Source organism: Oncorhynchus clarkii, chromosome 30, assembly GCF_045791955.1.
Source record: "Oncorhynchus clarkii lewisi isolate Uvic-CL-2024 chromosome 30, UVic_Ocla_1.0, whole genome shotgun sequence".
NCBI classification, from domain to species: Eukaryota; Metazoa; Chordata; class Actinopteri; order Salmoniformes; family Salmonidae; genus Oncorhynchus; species Oncorhynchus clarkii.
In genome coordinates, this window is record NC_092176.1 from 24,286,803 (window position 1) to 24,311,486 (window position 24,684).

The 24,684-nt window shown below is 42.9% G+C and overlaps 1 protein-coding gene across 1 annotated transcript in view; it reads right to left on the bottom strand.

The window, feature by feature from the left end:
- The window catches only part of LOC139389910 (glycerol-3-phosphate acyltransferase 2, mitochondrial), a 41,414-nt gene extending 24,309 nt beyond the window's left edge, over nucleotides 1-17,105 (bottom strand). The window contains exons 1-3 of the mRNA XM_071136943.1: nucleotides 17,017-17,105; nucleotides 13,668-13,777; nucleotides 8,495-8,605 (exon numbers count right to left, since the gene is read on the bottom strand). Coding sequence (XP_070993044.1) covers nucleotides 8,495-8,605; nucleotides 13,668-13,739 — 183 coding nt within the window. The 5' untranslated portion in view covers nucleotides 13,740-13,777; nucleotides 17,017-17,105. The remainder of the gene's footprint in view (nucleotides 1-8,494; nucleotides 8,606-13,667; nucleotides 13,778-17,016) is intronic.
- Nucleotides 17,106-24,684: the final 7,579 nt, after the last annotated feature.

Consider the following 24,684-nt stretch of genomic DNA (forward strand, 5'->3'; position numbering starts at 1 on the left):
ACACACACACACAACCTAGTTGGTTAGACCAGTCCAAAGACGACTACACACTGCCAGTACCACACCTCAAAATAATGGCTGGAATTGAGTGATGGAATGGTATGAAACATGTTTGATGTGATTGACACCATTCCATTACTATGAACCCATCCTGATTTAAAGTGCCTCCAGCCACCACTGCTGCAGAGATTGACTGATGTGAACAGTAAACGTCCTCTAAGGACTTCATTTAAATGGGGCCTTTTATTAGGACATGACTGGGTTTGCTAAATGTGCTTTGTGTGTCAGGTCAACCCCATCTCTATGGGTACACCTCAATAGCCTCTCTATAGACCCTTTTCCAGTACACGACACACTGACATCACTCTTGGCGGCAGTAAGAAAGCCATCACCATTTGCGGCCATTCAACATTTAGATTGACGTTTTTATTACTTTAAACTTAATACGTTTTTTGGGTTCTCATACGCTTACAATGATGTTTTGATTCTAGCTTGAACAGTCGCTAAGATTATATTTTGTATGCAGCAGTTGTTAGCTAGAATGCTAACACTCATTATTATAAGCTGTAGCAAAAGCTAGCCAAATAGCAATTTTGATGGTTGAAGTTTGTGTTTAAGTATAATGTAATTGATTTGCAATGATGACACAAACAATATATTAAGCAGGACATTCACACATTCATTCAATTATAATCCAAAAGTAGAGTGAAATAAGCAACATGTAAATAGAGGCGGTTTTTGCGGGCGTTCTGTTCTGCCACCCTCATGCGGCAAAGCTTGCAAACACAGAAAGGGCTCTCTGGGCAGCCCCTCCATAGGCTCGCTCTCTGGGCAGCCCCTCCATAGGCTCGCTCTCTGGGCAACCCCTCCATAGGCTCGCTCTCTGGGCACACCTCAAAAGACTGAAGTGGCTCTCTCTCTTCCATCTGCATTATTTTTTTATTTCACCTTTATTTAACCAGGTAGGCCAGCTGAGAACAAGTTCTCATTTACAACTGCGACGTGGCCAAGATAAAGCAAAGCAGTGCGACAAAAACAGAGTTAAACAAATGTACAGTCAATAACACAATAGAAAAATCTGTGTGTGTGCAAATAGGAGGTAAAGCAATAAATAAGCCATAGCGGCGAAATAACTACAATTTAGCATTAACCCTGGAGTGATAGATGTGCAGATGATGTGCAAGTAGAGATACTGGGGTGCAAAAAGAGCAAAAATAAATACATTTGGGGGATGAGGTAGTTGGATGGGCTATTTCCAGATGGGCTGTGTACAGGTGCAGTGATCGGTAAGCTGCTCTGACAGCTGATGCTTAAAGTTAGGGAAGGAGATATGAGTCTCCCGCTTCAGTGATTTTTGCAATTCGTTCCAGTCATTGGCAACAGAGAACTGGAAGGAAAGGCCGCCAAAGAAGTTGGCTTTGGGGATGACCAGTGAAATAAACCTGCTGGAGCGTGTGCTATGGGTGGATGTTGCTATGGTGACCAGTGAGCTGAAATAAGACGGGACTTTACCTAGCAAAGACTTATAGATGACCTGGAGCCAGTGGGTTTGGCGACGAATATGAAGCGAGAGCCAGCCGACTAGAGCATACAGGTCGCAGTGGTGGGTAGTATATGTAGCTTTGGTGACAAAACGGATGGCACTGTGATAGACAACATCTAATTTGCTGAGTAGAGTGTTGGAGGCTATTTTGTAAATGACATCGCCAAAGTCAAGGATTGGTAGGACAGTCAGTATTACGAGGGTATGTTTAGCAGCATGAGTGAAAGAGGCTTTGTTGCGAAATAGGAAGCCGATTCTACATTCAATTTTGGATTGGAGACGCTTAATGTGAGTCTGGAAGGAGAGTTTACAGTCTAGCCAGACACCTAGGTATGTGTAGTTGTCCATATATTCTCAGTCAGAACCGTCCAGGGTAGTGATGCTAGTTGGGCGGGCGGGTTCAGGCACCAATCGGATGAAAAGCATGCATTTAGTATTACTAGCATTTAAGAGCAGTTGGAGGCCACGGAAGGAGTGTTGTATGGCATTGAAGCTCGTCTGGAGGTTTGTTAACAGTGTCCAAAGAAGGGCCAAAAGTATACAGAATGGTGTTGTCTGCGTAGAAGTGGATCAGAGAATCACCAGGAGCAAGAGCGACTTCATTGATAAATATACACAAAAGAGTCGGCCTGAGAATTGAACCCTGCGGCACCCCCATAGAGTGGCATAGAGTGGAGTGGCACCCCCATAGGCTGCACAGTACTGTCTTTTATCGATGGCGGTTTTGATATGGTTTAGGACCTTGAGAGTGGCTGAGATACACCCATGCCCAGCTCGGAAACCAGATTGCATAGCGGAGAAGGTACAGTGGGATTCGAAATTATTATTATTTGACCATGCTGGTCATTTATGAACATTTGAACATCTTGGCCATGTTCTGTTATAATCTCCACCCGGCACAGCCAGAAGAGGACTGGCCACCCCACAAAGCCTGGTTCCTCTCTAGGTTTCTTCCTAGGTTTTGGCCTTTCTAGGGAGTTTTTCCTAGCCACCCTGCTTCTACACCTGCATTGCTTGCTGTTTGGGGTTTTAGGCTGGGTTTCTGTACAGCACTTTGAGATATCAGCTGATGTACGATGGGCTATATATATATTTTTTATTTTTTTTAAATGGTCGGTGATCTGGCTTTAGAAAGGCAGGGCAGGATGGATATAGGTCTATAACAGTTGGGGTCTAGTGTCTCCCCCTTCCAATCTTTAGTGATCTCAGATGAAACGAACAAGGTTGAATAGGTTAGTAATAGGGGTTGCAACAATTGCGGCGGATAATTTTAAAAAGAGAGAGTACAGATTGTTTAGCCCAGCTGATTTGTAGGGGTCCAGATTTTGCAGCTCTTTCAGAACATCAGCTATCGGGATTTGGGTGAAGGAGAAGCGAGGGGGGGGCAAGTTGCTGCGGGGGGTGCAGAGCTGTTGGCTAGGGTCGGGGTAGCCAGGTGGAAAGCAAGGCCAGCTGTAGAAAAATGCTTATTGAAATTCCCAGTTATTGTGGATTTATCGGTGGTGACAGTGTTTCCTCAGCTGCCTCAGTGCAGTGGGCAGCTGGGAGGAGGTGCTCTTATTCTCCATGGACTTTAGTGTCCCAAAACTTTTGGGAATTTGTGCTACAGAATCCAAATTCTGTTAGGAAAGCAAAAGCTAGCTTTTTCAAACGGACTGTGTATATTGGTTCTTAACTTCCCTGAAAAGTTGCATATCGTGGGGGCTATTCGACGCTAATGCAGTCCGCCACAGGATGTTTTTGTGCTGGCCAAGGACAGTCAAGTCTGGAGTGAACCTAGGGGGCATGCTTATTTAAAGAATAACCAGGTGTCCTCTACTGACGGTGTGACATAGAAGTCTGTCACTGGCCGCGGGTAGCATTTGGTTTTTAACGCACGCACACATTCATCACTACTCCCTGCTCCGTTATAAGATAAGTTAACAATGTGGGTCGACACACAAGTTAACTTCTGTCATAGTGCATACATTTCACACTTGTCATTTGTATTATGTATTATACTTATCTATGTTGTGGATGAGTGCGTTTGTTTGTTTTGTTCCTCTATCTCTGTAGCTTCCGGGTATGATGGATAAGGACCCGAGCTAAGGGAATTGGGCTGACTTTGTAGTGCCTGTCCCAAATGGCTCATTAATGTAAATGTGCATATTGAAAGACACTGTCAGTAGTGATGTCATTTTGTAACTGTTATGTTGTGATATTGTTTCATAAACATGTTGCAATGTATATACTTTAGTATGTTTAGTTAAATGGAGAATGTAGGTTTGTATAGGTAATTGCTTAATTAATTGGTGTTAATTGTTCTGAAGGGAGGGGCTAGCACTACAAAAGGAGCCTCTCTTTCAGTTCACGGGAAGGCCATTTTGGATTGAGCTGTGAATGTGGCAGCATTGTTTTTAGCTGTCCCATAAGGTATACGTTTGATGGCAGTACTGTTGTTTTTGTTCTGGAATCACTTAGTAAATAAACACCCTTGCACAGAAGAACATTTGCGGCTCCGCCATCTTTTTATTTTGATAGAGGTTAGGTTTTCCAGTATAGCCTTCTGGGATACTCTACGTGACAGACGGGATGAGGTCAATATCCTTCCAGGATACCTGGGCCAGGGCGATTAGAAAGGACTGCTCGCTGAAGTGTTTCAGGGTTTGACAGTGAAGAGGAGTGGTCGTTTGACCGCAGACCCATTACGGACAAAGGCAATGATGCAGTGGTCGCTGAGATCCTGGTTGAAGACAGCAGAGGTGTATTTAGAAGGCAGGTTGGTCAGAATGATATGAGGGTGCCCGCGTTTATGGATTTGGGGTTGTACCTGGTAGGTTCCTTGATAATTTCTGTGCGATTGAGGGCATCTAGCTTAGATTGTAGGATGGACGGGGTGTTAAGCATATCCCAGTTTAGGTCATCAACAGTATGAACTCTGAAGATAAATGAGGGGCAATCAATTCGCATATGGAGTCCAGGGCATCCCTGGGGCTAAGGGGGGGTCTATAGCAGGCAGCAACAGTGAGAGACTTTGTTTCTGGAAAGGTGGATTTTTAGAAGTAGAAGCTCGAACTGGTTTGGGTACAGACCTGGATAGCATGACAGAACTCTGCAGGCTCTCTGCAGTAGATTGCGACCCCGCCCCCTTTGGCAGTTCTATCGCGGCGGAAAATGTTGTAGTTCGGGATGGAAATTTCATAATTTTTGGTGGCCTGCCTAAGCCAGGATTCAGACACAGCTAGGACATCAGGGTTGGCGGAGTGTACTAAAGCAGTAAATAAAACAAACTTAGGGATGAGGCTTCTGATGTTAACATGCATGAAACCAAGGCTTTTACGGTTACAGAAGTCAACAAATGATAGCGCCTGGGGAATAGGAGTGGTACTGGGGTCTACAGGGCCTGGGTTAAGCTCTACATCACCAGAGGAACAGAGTAGGAGTAGGATAAGGGTACGGCTAAAGGCTATAAGAACTGGTCGTCTAGTGCAATGGGAACAGGGAATAAAAGGAGAAGATTTCTGGGCGTTGTAGAAAAGATTCAGGGCATAATGTACAGACAAGGGTATGGTAGGATGTGAGTAAACCTAGGCGTTGAGTGACGATGAGAGGTTTCGTCTCTGGTGGGACCAGTTAAGCCAGGTGAGGACTCCGCATATGTGGGGGGTGGGACAAAATATATATCTAAGGTAAGGTGAGTGGGACTGAAACAATAAGGACTAGCCGAGGGAGGCATAAAGCAGTCATAGGTGTTGATCGGGAGAGCTAAGACAACAACGGGTAAATGGTGATGAATGGGCAGAGCAGGTCAGTTAGGTACATACAGAACCTGAATTCGAGGCTGGGGCCAACATATAAACAAAATGGGGTACCGTATTTTTGTAACAGCCCAGGGGGTATCAGCTGTGTAGCCGAGTGATCATAGGGTCCAAAGAACAGCAATAGGTTAGTCAGGGAGCCGTTCAGTAGTCAGTACTACGCTAGGTGAGTGAGAGACATAGCGCTTAGAAAGCTAGCGGGCCGGGGTAAGAAGATGGGTCTTCGGCGACACGGAAACGGAAAAGCCAGTTGAGACCACATTGGGTGACCACGTCGGCAGACCAGTCGTGATGGATCGGCGGGGTTCCGTATCGACAACAAAGCGTCCAGGCCAATTGGCAAAAGAGGTATTGTAGCCCTAGAATTAGCTGGTATATGGGCCTAGCTCGTGGCTAACTGGTGCTTGCTTCGGGAGAGAGGAGTTAGCTAACAGTAGCCACTCGGTAGCAGCTAGCTAGCTGCAATGATCCGGTGTAATGATCCAGAGAGGCAGGAATCCGGTGATGTAGTAGGGGGAATCAGTTCGATATGCTCTGGGGTTGATATTGCGCTGTGCAGACTGGCATGTATTGTCCGAGCTAAAGCTGGCGGTGTCCGAGCTAAAAGGTGAAGATCGCTAGCAGTGGCTAACAAAGACTAGTAGCTAGTTAGCTGGCTAGCTACTGACAGAGGTTCCAGTTATAAGGAAGAAAAATAGCAGATGGGTGAGGCGGGTTGCAGGAAAGTACCCTGCTCAAAAAAATAAAGGGAACACTTAAACAACACAATGTAACTCCAAGTCAATCACACTTCTGTGAAATCAAACTGTCCACTTAGGAAGCAACACTGATTGACAAATTTCACATGCTGTTGTGAAAATGGAATAGACAACAGGTGTAAATTATAGGCAATTAGCAAGACACCCCCAATAAAGGAGTGGTTCTGCAGGTGGTGACCACAGACCACTTCTCAGTTGCTATGCTTCCTGGCTGATGTTTTGGTCACTTTTGAATGCTGGCGGTGCTTTCACTCTAGTGGTAGCATGAGACGGAGTCTACAACCCACACAAGTAGCTCAGGTAGTGCAGCTCATCCAGGATGGCACATCAATGCGAGCTGTGGCAAGAAGGTTTGCTGTGTCTGTCAGCTTAGTGTCCAGAGCATGGAGGCGCTACCAGGAGACAGGCCAGTACATCAGGAGACGTGGAGGAGGCCGTAGGAGGGCAACAACCCAGCAGCAGGACCGCTACCTCCGCCTTTGCGCAAGGAAGAGCAGGAGGAGCACTGCCAGAGCCCTGCAAAATGACCTCCAGCAGGCCACAAATGTGCATGTGTCTGCTCAAACGGTCAGAAACAGACTCCATGAGGGTGGTATGAGGGCCCGACGTCCACAGGTGGGGGTTGTGCTTACAGCCCAACACCGTGCAGGACGTTTGGCATTTGCCAGAGAACACCAAGATTGGCAAATTGGCCACTGGCGCTCTGTGCTCTTCACAGGTGAAAGCAGGTTCACACTGAGCACATGTGACAGACGTGACAGAGTCTGGAGACGCCGTGGAGAACGTTCTGCTGCCTGCAACATCCTCCAGCATGACCGGTTTGGCGGTGGGTCAGTCATGGTGTGGGGTGGCATTTCTTTAGGGGGCCGCACAGCCCTCAGTGCTCGCCAGAGGTAGCCTGACTGCCATTAGGTACCGAGATGAGATCCTCAGACCCCTTGTGAGGTGCGGTTGGCCCTGGGTTCCTTCTAATGCAAGACAATGCTAGACCTCATGTCGCTGGAGTGTGTCAGCAGTTCCTGCAAGAGGAAAGCATTGATGCTATAGACTGGCCCGCCCGTTCCCCAGACCTGAATCCAATTGAGCACATATGGAACATCATGTCTCGCTCCATCCACCAACGCCACGTTGCACCACAGACTGTCCAGGAGTTGGCGGATGCTTTAGTCCAGGTCTGGGAGGAGATCCCTCAGGAGACCATCCGCCACCTCATCAGGAGCATGCCCAGGCGTTGTAGGGAGGTCATACAGGCATGTGGAGGCCACACACACTACTGAGCCTCATTTTGACTTGTTTTAAGGACATTACATCAAAGTTGGATCAGCCTGTAGTGTGGTTTTCCACTTTAATTTTGAGTGTGACTCCAAATCCAGACCTCCATGGGTTGATAAATTTGATTTCCATTGATAATTTGTGTGTGATTTTGTTGTCAGCACATTCAACTATGTAAAGAAAAAAGTATTTAATAAGAATATTTCATTCATTCAGATCTAGGATGTGTTATTTTAGTGTTCCCTTTATTTTTTTGAGCAGTGTATATAAAGTAAACAGAAAGTGAGATTAAAATGTATACAAGAAAAGAAAAAGCCAGTTATTGACATGGGATAAAGACAGACACTGCTACACCATCCTACACCATCTTGGATTTAATCTGCTACGCCATCTTTGATTTGCATTAGTCTGAAAACAGTAGTTAGGTGTTAAAATGGAGGAAGACACTATTGAGACACAATCTACTTTATAAACTCGGTGGTTCGAGCCCTGAATGCTGATTGGCCGAAAGCTACAGTATATCAGACCATCTACAATGGGTATGACAAAAAATAACTACTTAGTCTTCTAATTATGTTGGTAACCACTTTATAATAGCAATAGGCCACCTCAGGGGTTTGTGGTATATGGTCAATATACCACGGATAAAGGCCGTGTTCAGGCACTCTGCGTTGCGTCGTCCTTAAGAACAGCCCTTAGCTGTGGAATATTAGACATATACCACAACCCCCTGAGGTCGTATTGCTTAATTATACAACGGGTGGTTTGGAATTCCCATTGTTAGAGCCTATCCTGCCCATGATATACGAGACGAAAACAGGAGGTTGGTGGCACCTTCATTTGGGAGAACGGGCTTGTGGTAATGACTGGCGCGGACTTAATGGAATGGTATCAATAACATCAAACAAATGGTTTCCAGGTGTTTGATGCCATTTGCTCCGTTCCGGACATTATTATGAGCCGTTCTCCCCTCAGCAGCGTCTACTGGAGACAACATACACATGGCCTGTACATTCATAAAAAGTACCATTGTTTACGTTGTTACCTAGCAACGCACTACTACTCCTCCTCGGGCCTTATTGCTTAAGTACCCACCTCGCCTCGCTCTCCATCCCCCTACTTACCAGGCTGTCAGGGGTACACTGGTGGCAACATTGTCCTACAGATGGCCTGAATTTGCCGAGGTAGGGAGCTACAGTCTTCAGCTTCTTCTTGATCTTCGACCCCCACGACAACTAACAGGGAGAGAATGCAGGGATATGGCATTAACATACACACAAAATCACAATGTAAATTGACGACAGCATCAACTCTGAGTCAACATGCTTCATATATTGTCCGGCACAAACACATGATCTTATATCAACATGTCATAAACATGTCAACATGTCTAACACAAACCGGATTGTCACTGTATAGGACTTTTGAGCGGTGACTTTCAAACTAGTGGCAGTAGAATGCATTTACATGACATCCCTATCAGTGAGACCAAATCCATTATTATTCTGTCTACACCCAAAACACAAGTATTGTGCTGTGTGTGTGCGCATGTGTAACAGACAAAGGCTTGCTTACCGGTACCACGGTAATATAACGTTACCAAAATGTCATGATACGAAGATTTTAGCATACGATACTAGCGACTTTTTCAGCCCGACCGATCTAAAGAACCTGCGGGCCTGTTCTAAAATGTTTCTCAAGTCAGTTTTGTTTATGAATTCAATTGAATTTAAGCAACAGCCAATAGTCTCTTGAATCAGCAGGCAATAATATCCACTTCACTTTGTTTAAAAAAAATATATAATTTAACTGTGATGCGAGCGGGGATGCAGACCCAGATGAGTCTTATGTTGTTAGAGTTGTATATGTGTTACATTGGAGCAGCCCGCAAAGTGATACATTGTATAATTTCTGAGTCGACTTTAAAAGTTCCCTGACATGTAGCCTCTGAGTGCCAGAGAGGGAAAATGGAGCAGAGAAAACATCTTGTCTCTAATCTAACCAGTGACAACAATATGACCCATATTACTAGAGACGCCTTTCATTCTACCCATCAGGATTCGCGCACATTTGCTATAATTTCATAAACCATGTCACGGGCCTTTTACACTCATCCTGGGTCGCTGATTATGAGTTTGGTAACAGAACAGTTGTTCAGTCATATTACCCAGCTAGCTAACAACCTGGTAACTTGACAGTAGGTTTAGGCAAATGGAAATGGCACAGGAAGAAAGGAAGAGTCTGCTACTCATGAGGGGTATTTCAAAAGGAATAATTAATTTATGGTGCTCCTTCAATTCTGTTTGGTGCCTATAATTTTAAAAGTTGGGAGTAGTGTGTGTTTGTGTGTTTGTGGGAGAGAGAGAGTGGTGTGTGTGTGTTTTATGAGAGTGAGGGAGACAGAAGGTGTGAGGAAGGGAGGGTGTGTGTTAACTGAAAAGACGCTCCCCTTACTGACACAATGACATGCAGATCATTATGCATGTATATCACAGGAGGTTGTTGGCACCTTAATTGGGGAAGACAGGCTAGTGGTAATGGCTGGAGCGGAATGATATCAAACACATGGTTTCTGTGTGCTTGATGCCATTCCATTTGCGCCGTTCCAGTCATCATTATGAGCCATACTCCTTTCAGCAGCCTCCACTGATGTACATCTATTCCTTCCTCTCATTCCTCCAGCCAATCACAGGTAGGCCTTTTCAAATATTAGCAAATCCTCCACAGGCTGAGCAGGGCCAGGGACAATCCACTTTAATAGAGAGCCTGCAGTATGACACTGATAAATGAGCCAGTAAGTTTTCACTACAGTAAGAACACATTGTGAAAAAATCTAAAGTGCTGACATGTTGAAAGCAACTCTCCAAACCAAATAAATAAATAAATATATGACTTTTGCGTGTCAATTCATAAACCATGTAATCGGTACATCGAAAATCTCCCCAACTATTTTGCAATGTACATGGCACAGCTGTCAATATAAGGTCCCACAGTTGCCAGTGCATGTCAAAGCAAAAACCAAGCCATGAGGTTGAAGTAATTGTCCGTAGAGCTCCAAGACAGAATTGTGTCGAGGCACAGATCTGGGGAAAGGTACCAAAAAATGTCTGCAGCATTGAAGGTCCCAAAAAACACAGTGGCCTCCATCATTCTTAAAAATGGAAGAAGTTTGGAACCACCAAGACTCTTCATAGAGTTTACCGCCTGGGACAAGTCTCTGAATGTCCTTGAATGGCCCAGCTAGAGCCCAGATCTGAACTCGATCATACGTCTCTGGAGATGCCTGAAAATAGCAGTGCAGCGACACTCCCCATCCAACCTGACAGGGCTTGAGATGATCTGCAGAAAAGAATGGGAGAAACTCCCGAAATACAAGTGTGCCAAGCTTGTAGCGTCATACATCTCAAAACAGCAAATGCATTTGCAACGGAAGGCAGGCCTCATCAGCGTGTCACACACCACTTTCAATGAGATGGAGGCCGTATGCATTTTGAAAACAGCCTACTTAATCGTTTTACTACATTATGAGGCATGTCTTACGTTGCTTTAACCTCTTGGGGCTAGGGGGCAGAATTTTCACTTTTGGATAAATAGCGTGCCCAATTTCAACTTCCTGCTACTCATGCCAAGAATATAAGATACGCATATTATTCATAGATTTGGGTAGAAAACACTGAAGTTTCTAAAACTGTTTGAATCATGTCTGTGAGTATAACAGAACTTATGTAGCAGGCAAAACCCAGAGGACTAACCGTTCAGAATTCTTTTTTTTTAGGTCTGTCTGTTCATTGAGTTCTCTGGTTTGTTTTCATTCCTGTATTGAACACAGACAGACCAGTCTACAATTTGATCGATTATTAACGTTTAAAAGTACCTAAAGTTGTATTACAAAAGTAGTTTGAAATATTTTGGCAAAGTTTATAGGCAACTTTTGAAATATTTTGTAGTGACGTTGTGTTTTTTGGAAGGTGTTTTTTTCTGGATCAAACGCGCTTTATAAATGGACATTTTGGATATATATGGACGGAATTAATCGAACAAAAGGACCAATTGTGATGTTTATGGGACATATTGGAGTGCCAACAAAAGAAGCTCGTCAAAGGTAATGCATGTTTTATATTTTATTTCTGCATTTGTGTAGCGCCTGCAGGGTTGAAATATGCTACCCCCTTTGTTTACTGCTGGTGCGATAATCAGATAATAGCTTCTTATGCATTCGCCGAAAAGCATTTTTAAAATCTGACATGTTGGCTGGATTCACAACGAGTGCAGCTTTAATTGAGTATCTTACATGTGTGATTTAATGAAAGTTTTATTTTATATTAAAAAATAATTTGCCGCTCTGCATTTTCCCTGTTTTTTGCCCAAGTGGGACGCAACTGTCCCACCTCGTCAAAATTCAGACCATATCCGTGGAGGCAATTGTTTTATATTAACTTTTTTTTTATTGTCCAGTAGCCAAAGGCACAACCCATGCTAGTTGTTGTATATTAGATCACCCCCCTTTCTAAATGTTTAAGGAAATGTTCATCTCTGTTACATGAAACCACTCGCATGTGCATTGCGCTTTTGACAATAGGCGTTTTCCCACTAATTGCATTCTGGAACGAAACGTTGCACGTAACCTACTGCTTTGCTGCGCTTATTATGTGAATAAATAATTGTTTTTCAACATTTTAAGCTAAACGTTCTGATCGGTTTCATCACTCATTGCCTTTTAAAGTATCATTTATTTTTATTTTTTATGTAGCCTACTGGTTGTATGAATTGGGGATCTATCATCCCACAACTGTCCCAGTCTGTTTGGAATAGGAAAATTCTCTCTCGACAAGCTGACCAATAGAATAGGTAAACGTTTGTACTATGGGGTATAGTAGATTGACATAGGCTAGTGATTTTCGGTTTGTTACTCGTCTTGTTGGCTGAGGAAAAGTACATGTGGACAGTTATTCTAACATCTTCGAAGTGCACATCTGAATTCAGTAAGAAGATCCGCACATCGTTGCATCCTGGACTTGCATGTCCATTTAACATTTAATTACCATAAACAAAATGTGATTTGTCATTCTGAGCACTGTGGTTGGATGCCCTAATCAGGTTACATACCCAATGCATATGGGTCCGGTAAATTTCTCAAATGTCAGGTAAATTAACCTCTTGGAACTCCCCATACCGGATCCGGTATCAGGAATACAGACTCAAGCTCATTACCATAACGCAACGTTAACTATTCATGAAAATCGCAAATGAAATGAAATAAATATGCCATCTCGCAAGCTTAGCCTTTTGTAAACAAAACTGTCATCTCAGATTTTCAAAATATGCTTCTCAACCATAGGAAAACAATAATTTGTGTAACAGTAGCTAGCAAACAAAGGATTTAGCGTTAGCATTAGCGTTAGCATCCAGCACGCAACATTTCAACAAAAACATAAAAGCCTTCAAATAAAATCATTTACCTTTGAAGAACTTCTGATGTTTTCAATGAGGATACTCTCAGTTGGATAGCAGATGCTCAGTTTTTCCAAAAAGATTCTTTGTGTATTAGAAATAGCTCCGTTTTATACATCACATTTGGCTACCAAAAAAAAACCGAAAATTCAGTCCTCAAAACGCGAACTTTTTTCCAAATTAACTCCATAATATCGACTGAAAACATGGCAAACGCTGTTTAGAATCAATCATCAAGGTGTTTTTCACATATCTCTTCATTGATACATCGTTCTTGGACACATGCTTTCTCCCCTGAATCAAATGGTAAAGTGGAAGCAGCTGGCAATTGCGCACCGAATTCGACGCAGGACACCAGGCGGACACTTGGAAAATGTAGTCTCTTATGGTCAATCTTCCAATGATATGCCTACAAATACGTCACAATGCTGCTAAGACCTTGGGCGAACGACAGAAAGTGTAGGCTCATTCCTTGCGCAATCACAGCCATATAAGGAGACAATGGAAAACAGAGCTTCAGAAATTCTGCTAATTCCTGGGTGATGCATCATCTTGGTTTCGCCTGTAGAATGAGTTCTGGGGCACTTACAGACAAAATCTTTGCAGATTCTGAAACTTCAGAGTGTTTTCTTTCCAAAACGGTCAAGAATATGCATAGTCGAGCATCTTTTCGTGACAAAATATCGCGCTTAAAACGGGAACGTTTTTTATCCAAAAATGAAATAGCGCCCCCAGAGATCCAACAGGTTAAAATGTTGCCGGTCAAATGTCCGGCGCCAAATTTTCCTAACGGAACCCCTGGTGGGTAGGTAGGTGGGTGTTCTGTAGGCAGAAGGGTGTTCTTACTGCTGGTCTCTTCTGTTGAGTGCCCTGGGAGATGAGGGCTTCAGTAAAGCCATACCCACTCTCCTGCGCCATGGTGGTTCGTTCCACAGGTGTGTCACTCTCTCAGGGACCTATAGGCACAAAGAGGGTGGCAGGGTAAGAGCAGGTTTACTTCACACACATACACTGTAGAGCTGTTCACGGTTCCGGGTGGACACGATATACCCGAGACCCGAACAGATCGGGTTTGTGTTTGAAATTCAAACTTGTCCCTCGGGTCTGAGCTGGATCCTGTTTGATTGTCATCGGGTCTATGTAACTACAGCTTACTGACCCGAGTGGACCTGACCATGTTCTGCATAGCCCATAGCATACTTATGTTACGCTAATAAGGTGAATTTATTGACTTAGAAGGCCTAGCCAACATATAAAGACCTATTCATTAACCAGAAGAGCAACTTGTTAGTTCACAGGCTGAAACAATGGTGCTCAAACACAAGAGGCTGTTTCTGTTCTTAACTGCCATTACAATTAGACTTTTATTAGAGCCTTCCTGTTCATCTGTTATCAATAGAAAAATGGTGTTCTGGTGAAAACATTCAGAGACAGATAACGCAGACTCACTGGTAAACAAGACAACAGTCAAGAGAAACAGTATGAGTGAGTGCACTGATGCATCTAACATCTATCAGTATCACTGACATCTCCCCCAACCTCTCAGTATCACATAATAAGGCCAGACTTCCATAATAGGAGAGAGCTGACAGAGCCAGAGCATGTGGCCAACCCAGTCATCCTCTGTAGCTGATAATACACCTGAAAGCATCACACGCACATGCACCGTTTCATACAGACTTTTCCATGGGAATGAGGGTTATTCTAGGGTGAAGCTGTAACCATAGTAACCCTAGAAGCCAATCTAGCTTGACACACAAGCATATGCTTTATTTTGCACAAACACCCATAAGCATGCACGCACGCACGCTTTATGAATACATAACAGTAATGTGCTGGACACTGCACAAAACAAACAGAAGAGGATTGTGATTGAAATGCACAGACTGTGCTTTATCACTTCAATTACAGCTAAAGCCTTAACACACACACACACACCTTTCCCCCAAAACAAATTTACTCACCCAGTCCTGGCCAGGGAGTGTTGGCAAAAGTCAACCATCTATCAACCTGAGCCCATAGCTACAATTACTCATCCTCCTTCTGCATCTCTCCACACCACATTTCACTCTCACTTCCTTATTACTAACTTTACTCACGTCCTGAATTAACTCTCCTTTCTAGCAAGCGTATAGCCTAACTTAATGCTCAGAGAGGGCAAAGAGGGGTGGGCTATCAGCTGATCATAGCGAATGTACACTGAACAAAAATATAAAACGCAACATGCAACAATTTCAAATATATTACTGAGTTACAGTTCATATAAGGAAATCAGTCAATTGAAATAAATTCATTAGGCCCTAATCTATGGATTTCACATGACTGGGAATACAGATATACATCACTTGGTCACAGATACCTTACAGAACAAGGTAGGGGCGTGGATCAGAAAACCAGTCAGTATCTGGTGTGACAACCATTTGCATCATGCAGCACAACACATCTCCTTCACATAGAGTTGATCAGACTTGATTGTGGCCTATGGAATGTTGTCCCACTCTTCAATGGCTGTGCGAAGTTTCTGGATATTGGCGGGAACTGGAACATGCTGTCGTACATCCAGAGCATCCCAAACATGCTCAATGGGTGACATGTCTGGTGAGTATGCAGGCCACGGAAGAACTGGGACATTTTCAGCTTCCAGGAATTATGTACAGATCCTTGTGACATGGAGCCATGCATTATAATGCTGAAACATGAGGTGACGGCGACGGATGACCGGCACGACAATGGGCCTCAGGATCTCGTCACGGTATCTCTGTGCATTCAAATTGACATCGATAAAATGTATTTTTTTGTTGCCTGTAGCTTATGCCTGCCCGTACTATAACCGCACCATGAGGCACTTTGTTCCCAACATTGACAACAGCTCACCCACATGTCTGCCATTTGCCCGGTACAGTTGAAACTGGGATTAATTCATAAAGAGCACACTAAGTGATGCCAATGGCCATCAAAAGTGAGCATTTGCCACTTAAGTCAGTTACGACACCGAACTGCAGTCAGGTCAAGACCCTGGTGAGGATGACGAGCTTCCCTGAGGCGTTTTCTGACAGTTTGTGCAGAAATTCTTCAGTTTCATCAGCTGTCTGGGTGGCTGGTCTCAGATGATCCCACAGGTGAAGAAGCTGGATGTGGAGGTCAAGGGCTGGTGTGGTTACACGTGGTCCGTGGTTGTGAGACCAGTTGGATGTACTGCCAAATTCTCAAAAATGACAGCGGCTTATGGTAGAGAAATTAACATTAAATTATCTGGCAACAGCTCTGTTGGACATTCCTGCAGTCAGCATGTCAATTGCATGCACCCTCAAAAATGTTGACATCTGTGGCATTGTGTTGTGTGACAAAACTGCACATTTTAGAGTGGCCTTTTGTCCCCAGCACAAGGTGCACCTGTGTAATGATCATGTTTAATCAGCTTCTTGATATGCCACACCTGTCAAGTGGATGGATTATCTTGGCAAAGGAAGAATGCTCACTAAACACATTTCTGCACAAATATTTAGAGAAATAAGCTTTGTCTGCTTATGGAAAATGGCTCAGATCTTTTAATTCAACTCATGAAACCTTTACTCTATATGTTGCATTTGTAATTTTGTTCAGTATAGATTATGTAAAGCAGCTAATTATCTTGCTATTCTGGTGAAACAATCGAACTAGTCTTTACCTGTGATTGGAGTTATCTGCCTTTTAGGCCTACTGACAGTCGAATTGAAGCCTTCCCTGTTCCTGACCGTGAGATGACAGGCAAATCAAAAGGGAGCCACTAGTAGCCTACACTACCGTTCGGCGCCGATAGCTTCTGCCTGCAGGACAAGTAACAAGGAGAAGTACAGTACGCGCACGGGTTGGTGCGAAGGAGGAGGGAGTTTCAAGATTCAAAAATTAGCAATGAGCTGGTTTGATGGTGAACTCAAATAAGAGAGAAAATGGACTAAGTGAAATAAAAAAAGTTAAACGCCACCAATCTGAAAAGGCACTTTTCTTATAGGAGGGCAAAAGGGCAGGTGCCCAGAAAGACCATCTATGCACGTGCCTGATTCCTGCTCTCTCAGTCTTTTCCTTTTTCTCCCATTCACCTCCATGGATACATCTCTGGCTAAGCATCATTAGCTAAACATCAAATGGTACTAAGACAGAGTGGACAGGAATTAGTTTGTAACGTAAATTAGGCAGAGCCACAACATAAACCTACCTGTCTTTGCTCTTTCTCTCTTATTAACGCCTTTTCTATTCTCCTCTGAAGTTGTTCAACGCTACTCTATGATACGTATGACCGCTTATCCTGCACAGCTAGCTTATGTAACTAGCCAATTTGCTGGCTAGCTCTAAGTATGGGTAATTGCATACGTTCTGTCTAGAAGTGGGCGTGTCAACAGAAGTAGGAGGATCAACAGACCGTTTTGATTGTGCGTGTTGTTTTTAGTTTCCACGTTTTAATTGGTCAGTTCCCCACCGTGTGAACCAAGACTGGGTGCTAAAATGCACTCTGTTCTTGATAGAGAATAATACTGTGCCATTTGAATGTTAACAAAACACACAACAAACACCTCACTTATTGCCTATATATGAAAATAAAAGTAATTTTAACGTTAAATACTGAACTAAAATCCACAAATAGCAGTAGAGCATAGATAGGCCTTGGGGTTCTCCAGATGTTGCAGGATGAGATGCACTATACTGAGGATTGCTTAATCTGTGCCACATTTGTATTTGTTAGCCAACTGATACAGGTCCAACAGTGTGTTTAGTCTGACTGAATGATATTTTCAATACACTTTATTACAATGGAGGTCAGAGCAACAGGTCAAAAGCCTTATCTTTGGGAGAAGGCTTCTGAGGAAGAGGGGTGATGATTGCCATCTTCCACCGAGGTGGAACCGTGTGGGAATGTACAGGTATCTAAAAGACAGTGACCCTGACTGGTGTTGAGCATGTTAACACACTTGGCAGAGAAGTGATGTCAAATTTGATGTAGAAGTCATTAAGTTAATTTGCTATTTTCTTTTCACCTGTTGTGTACAGTGGTTTTCTGGTGGGAGTTATATTAGTGATGGCTTTTATTGTTAACCTTTGTCCTTGAATACTCTTCATTCTAAGCTGGTTTGCTGCACAAGTCTAAGAGTAATTATATTGAGCCAAACAATTTTATTATCATCATCTGATAGTAAAATATATAGATGCCATAAGTTATAATAAAACAGATTTATTGGTAAATGGAAAAAAACAGTAGACTGTTTGCTGCCCAATTATACAAGAGTAATTATTATTGGTAATACGTGAAAAACTGGAAGACTAATAACTGACATCAACATTTATTTTCATATACTGTATAAGCTATAAGAGAGGTGTTTGTTATGTGTTTCGTTAACATTAAAATGGCATAGTATGATTTTCTATCAAGAATAAAGCGGCTGTTACCCCTCCCAGTCTTGTTTCACACTTTCAAGAACTGACCAATAAAAACACGCTCAATCAAAACAGTCTAACCAATTACAGAACGCTGGTGTAACACCTATCGCTGCTGATCCTCCCACTTCTGTTGACACACCCACTTCCAGACACACTCCACGTATGCATTTACCCAAGGGAGGAAAAGTGACAAGGACAAGGCTAACGTTACTTGTTTGGGTAAAGTGTACATTGCAAATTTGAGTTATTTTGATTAATACATTTTTCAAATGTGCTTGCAAAACAGTATTTGCTTCTCACGTTGTGATCTTCTGTCTGCTGGCAGTACTTATGATGTTCAATCACTGAGAGTCTAACCTAACATAAAAGGCGTAAAATAAACACCTGATACTAGATCCTCTACATCAGTGATTCTCAACTGGTGGGTTGCGACCAGGTTCGTTGGCTGGCGACCGGTGTGCACACAGGCACCTAACTGTAGACAAGATCCCACACCAGAAAGTGGGAAACAGGGCTGCCTAAATATGATCCCCAATCAGAGACAACGATAAACAGCTGTCTCTGATTGGGAACCATATCAAATCAAATCTGATCAAATCAAATCAAATTTGATTTGTCACATACACATGGTTAGCAGATGTTAATGCGAGTGTAGCAAAATGCTTGTGCTTCTAGTTCCGACAATGCAGTAATAACCAACGAGTAATCTAACTAACAATTCCAAAACTACTACCTTATACACACAAGTGTGAAGGGATAAAGAATATGGACATAAAGATATGTGAATGAGTGATGTCACAGAACGGCATAGGCAAGATGCAGTAGATGGTATCGAGTACAGTATATACATATGAGATGAGTATGTAAACAAAGTGGCATAGTTTAAAGTGGCTAGTGATACATGTATTACATAAAGATGCAGTAGATGATATAGAGTACAGTATATACGTAGACATATGAGATGAATAATGTAGGGTATGTAAACATTATATTAAGTAGCATTGTTTAAAGTGGCTAGTGATATATTTTACATAAATTCCCATTATTAAAGTGGCTGGAGTTGAGTCAGTGTGTTGGCAGCAGCCACTCAATGTTAGTGGTGGCTGTTTAACAGTCTGATGGCCTTGAGATAGAAGCTGTTTTTCAGTCTCTCGGTCCCAGCTTTGATGCACCTGTACTGACCTCGCCTTCTGGATGATAGCGGGGTGAACAGGCAGTGGCTCGGGTGGTTGTTGTCCTTGATGATCTTTATGGCCATCATAGAAAGACAAAAACCCCTAGACCTACAACAACCCTAGACATACAAAACCCTAGACATACAAAACCCTAGACATACAACACTAGAGTACCCAACCTAGTCACACCCTGACCTAACCATATTATATAGAAAACAGAGATATCTAAGGTCAGGGCGTGACACTACCTCTTCCCCTACTGTATTTATTTATTTTGCTCCTTTGCACCCCATTATGTCTATTTCTACTTTGCACATTCTTCCACTGCAAATCTACCATTCCAGTGTTTTACTTGCTATATTGTATTTACTTCGCCACCATGGCCTTTTTTTGCCTTTACCTCCCTTATCTCACCTCATTTGCTCACATCGTTTATAGACTTATTTTTCTACTGTATTATTGACTGTATGTTTGTTTTACTCCATGTGTAATTCTGTGTTGTTGTATGTGTCGAACTGTTTTGCTTTATCTTGGCCAGGTTGAAATTGTAAATGAGAACTTGTTCTCAACTTGCCTACCTGGTTAAATAAAGGTTAAATAAATAAAATAAAATAAAAATATTGGATAGCGACTGAGACAACCTGGTTCAATTTGGGTCCCGAAGAAAAACCAGTTGAGAACCACTGCTCTACATACTGTTCTTGACAAGAAGGGAAAATAACTGTTAGGGGAGGAGTTAAAATGGAGTGTCGCCAAAGTTGTCACCTTGATAACGTCCACAGTGGAAGTCGTGTCACAGGCTCTCTTTCCATTTCCCCTGAACACCAGAACATCCGGCCACAAAGTCAAAATTGTCTATATCGTAAAAATTCATGAAAACAAAAACAATTACTTTTGGTTCTTAATTTACGGTTAGGCATAAGGTTAACAGTATGGTTAAGATTAGTGTTAAGGTTAGGTTTAAAAATCACATTTAATGAAAATAAATTGTAGAAATAGACAGAGTTTATGACTGCGGTAACTAGTGACAATCCTACTGAGAGGCGTGTAGTAAGCTTGGAGCGCGCTCCCTTCAGGCCAAAATAAAGACAAGATTAGCACATTTGTTTGTTCATTTGTTAATATAATATCAGCGTTTTTATAAGTGAATGCCGATACATATGTATATAAGGCCAATATTGGCCAAAAATATCGCTAAACTGATTTATTGTTTGGCCTCTAGTGGTCATAGTGCTGTAGTGGGCTGGGATTGGGAGATCATGAGGGACTCTCAGTGAGAAGAGGAGACTGGCGTAACCATGGTTGCATTTGCAACCACTTAACACTGTCACTCACACTATCATCAACTCTGGTATTCACATCACACCGCAGGGCTGGAAATGCAGTCTAGAGAGGGAGACAGCGATTACATGAGAGAGTGTGAGCCGACAAACCCAAAAGAAAGATGGACAGCGAGAAAGCAGCAGAAGCAGAATACCTCTGTTATTAGTAAGAGACTGTGCTTGTATTGTTCCCTGTATCACTGATCTACAGAAGAGAGTTCTGACTGTCTACCGTCTGTCCTAAATGGCACCATATTCCCCATAGTGCACTACATTTAAAAAGTAGTGCACAGGTGCGGCCTCTCTCTCTAAGGCTGGGCCACCACTGTGGCGGGCCGGGCACAGTGCACGCTGACCAGGTCGCTAGGTGTACAGTGTTTCCTCCGACACATTGGTGCGGCTGGTTTCCGGGTTGGATGCGCACTGTGTTAAGAAGCAGTGCGGCTTGGTTGGGTTGTGTTTCGGAGGACGCATGGCTCTCGACCTTCGTCTCTCCCGAGCCCGTACGGGAGTTGTAGCTTTGAGACAATTGCATACCACGAAATTGGGGAGAAAAAGGGGGTAAAAATAAATATATATATAATTTTTTAAAGTAGTGCACTGGGGAATAGGGTGCCATTTGAGACGCCTCCTAGGTTGTCCTATTGGCTGCGTGTGATCAGTCAGTCAGACTAGGTAGATGGGCTAGAGCCTAGAGAGGTACAGGGAGTCTAGAGGCTGTGTGTGGTCAGTAATGATGATGATTGTATGAATTTTCCATGGAGGGCCACATTAGAATATATTTTTGCCATTGCGGGCCAGAATCATATTACATACATACTACTTATTTTACTTTTTTAACATGCACAGAAATAAACCATATCCATGTTCTCCTCTTGGTAGTCATTATTAAACATGCAATGGACTACACGGAGGGAAAGTACACTGCACATACAGCACCACGGACAGAACTCTTGTTAGCGGGTATGCACAAAAACACAAGAAAGAGAGAGCTCAACATTACATTTAAACTACTCAATCAGTGTGAGGAGTGAAGTCTCTGATTGACATTGACTAGAGCAGTGAAGTCAGGTATAGTTTCTGACGTCGCTATGAGCAGGATTGCTGAGAGGTGAGAGTCAGTAAGAGATGATCTGTGCCTTGACTTGTTATATTTCGTCACTGAAAATGTCTGTTCACATACATAGGTTGACCCAAACAGTACAAACATCTTCTGAGCATGACCCCTAATCTTTGGAAAGTTTTGTTTATTGAGAGATGCATAGAACCTCGTCAGTGAGATTGTCTTGAGTAGTTCTCCAATCACTGCACCAGACTGAAGATCGATAAGCTCAAGTTGCAGGTAAGTGGGAGCGTTATGCACATTGAAGGTGAAAGGAGAGGAAACCAACAGCATTACATTTTCCAACACTTTGAAGTCCTCAAAACGAGAGAAAACTCACCATTCAAAGCACACAGCAGAGATGTATACTTCTCCCGCTAGTCCTCTGATAGGGAACAGACTAGTAGTGTCGGAAGGTGGATGAGATTGTTGGCTTCTACTTGGCGGGTCAGGAGGAGTAATTTTCCCTTGAAGGCTTTGACAAGGCTGTACATCTGATGAGCAAAAGGGCCCTTCCCTTGTAGTTTGGAATTAATTTAATTCACGAGGGCCATGATGTCCACGGTGAAGGCAAAACCAGCCAACCTCCAACCATTCTTTGTCTTGCAGTTGAGGGAAATCCACATATTTTCCTTTCATTTGCAAAAACTCAGCAATCTCCTACTTCAGGTCCCACACCATTTTAAGAACCTTCCCCAAACTCAGCCATCTCACGTTTGTGTGGTAGGGGAGATTTGCAACTTCCAACTGTGAGACAAACTGTCTGTGGTTTAAATATTTAGCTCTTCTGAAGTTTACCACTTTAGTGACTGTGTCCACAACATGACTCATTTTCAGAACACATTTACAGAGCACCTCCTGATGAGTAATGCAACGCAGGAAAATTATTTTCTGATCTGGGTTCAGCTCAGCTACTTGATCCTTTTCAAAAGGCCAATGTTTTTTTCTGTCAAGTTTGGGCACCCATCAGTGGTCACACTGGATAACTTTTCAAAACTCAGTCCCAGCTTTGCCACACACTTATTAACCTTCAATAAACATTTCCCTGTGGTTTTGCTCTTCGTTGACTGCACTAAAGCAAGCCTCCGTAATTTCAGAGTATGGGGTTATGCCTCGTAATAATATCAACAACTCCGCCTTGTCACGAGCATCACTGCTCTCATCCAGAGCCAAGGAGAAATCCGTTACCTTGTCTTTCAACTGTTGTTCCATATTCTCTGCAATGTCCTCAACACGCCGTGTCACTATTCGTCTTGACAGGGAAACATTTTCAAACAGCTCTTTATTGTTGGGGCAAAGTATTGCTGCAGAGTCAATTAGAAATTATTTAATGAATTCGCTCTCAGCGAATGTCTTGTTATGTTTAGCAATTTTGTGGGACAGTACATAGCTAGCTCTCGCAATTCCGTCGTTTGATGAATGCAGTTTTGTGAAAAGTCTTGGCTGCTTTTGCAACTGAGAAAGCAACTCTTTCGATGCACTTGCCCGCTGCTCAGAAGACATATTCCTACAGTTCTCTGTATGCTTCGTTTGGAAGTGTCGGGACAAATTGAAGTATTTCAAGACTGCGATAATCTCTTTGCACACAGCTGATACCTCAATAAAGACATATTTCAATGTCCACTCTTGCTGGAACATCCTACATTCATTGTCTACTTTCCTTTTCCTTGAAAACTATTTTTGCGCAATTTCTAGCTAACTATTATTTATAACTGTGACTTTTGTGTCAGCCTGTCAGTTACTGTCTGTCCTAGTGCAGTTGTTATTTGTAGGTGCCTTCAAAATAAATGTCACACAAGCGGTGGGATCATTACACAAAGGCGAGTATTCAATGGGCTTTTAATTTGAATTAGTGATGGGCATTCCGGCTCTTTTCAATTAGATTTATATGCACTTTGTTTACATACATTAAAAAGTTATACTTTAAATGCAAATGTTTAATAGCATCCTTTTTCATAACAAACCAATGCATTTTTAAATACATTGTGGTTAAGGTAGAGTATGATTTCATTTAATAATTTAATTATAATTGTTTTAACACCAATCAAAGTCAAACTATTGCAGACTGTTTGACTTGAAAAATACAAAACATATATTTTTTAAAGAACCGTTTGGGAGCCAAAAGAGCCGTCTCTTTTTGGTGAGCTGAGCCTTAGACCTTGCCTCATTAACTTGGTACGCCCAGAGAATTGCCCTAAAGGCGGTTACGCCCACTTCTGACCCAAGGGTATAAAACCTGTGAGTATAGAATCTACGACAGGACTACGTGACCCCAGCTGCAGCAAGGTCTAAAAAAGTCAACGAACCCAGAACGCAACGCAAGTTTGAGGACAAAGAAATCCTTTTCTACCCAAGCTACGGATGAGTAGCTGTGTCTAAGCGGGTGAATTCAAGTCGAACCACCTAGCCTCCATCTCCCATCGAATCGTGGTATCTAAGGGTTTCATTCCTATGCTGTGAGCTCTGAGCTACAGAGCTGTCTGTCCTCAGAAGACCCCTTCCAGAGAAAAGGGTGAGGGAACAGACTCCTAAGCCAAAAAGGACACTGACATCGGGAGGACGAGCAGGGAGGTGCGCAGGAGAAGTGCGTCATCGAACAGCAGAACGGTCCACGCAGAGAATCCTCGGAGATCATCCCCACGTAATTACATCATTATATTCTGACCCATAAGAGTGGCAGTTTGGGGCAAGGCTAGGGTTAGAATAAGCATAGCTGACAAATTCACCCAAATGTATATTTCTCTTTATTTTTTCTCTCTCTTTTGAAATCTTCATTGTGGGTAACACGCACCAGAGTGTGTTGGCCCGTTATACTAAGTTCTAATCAATAGCCTATAATGTGTTTTGTCTAT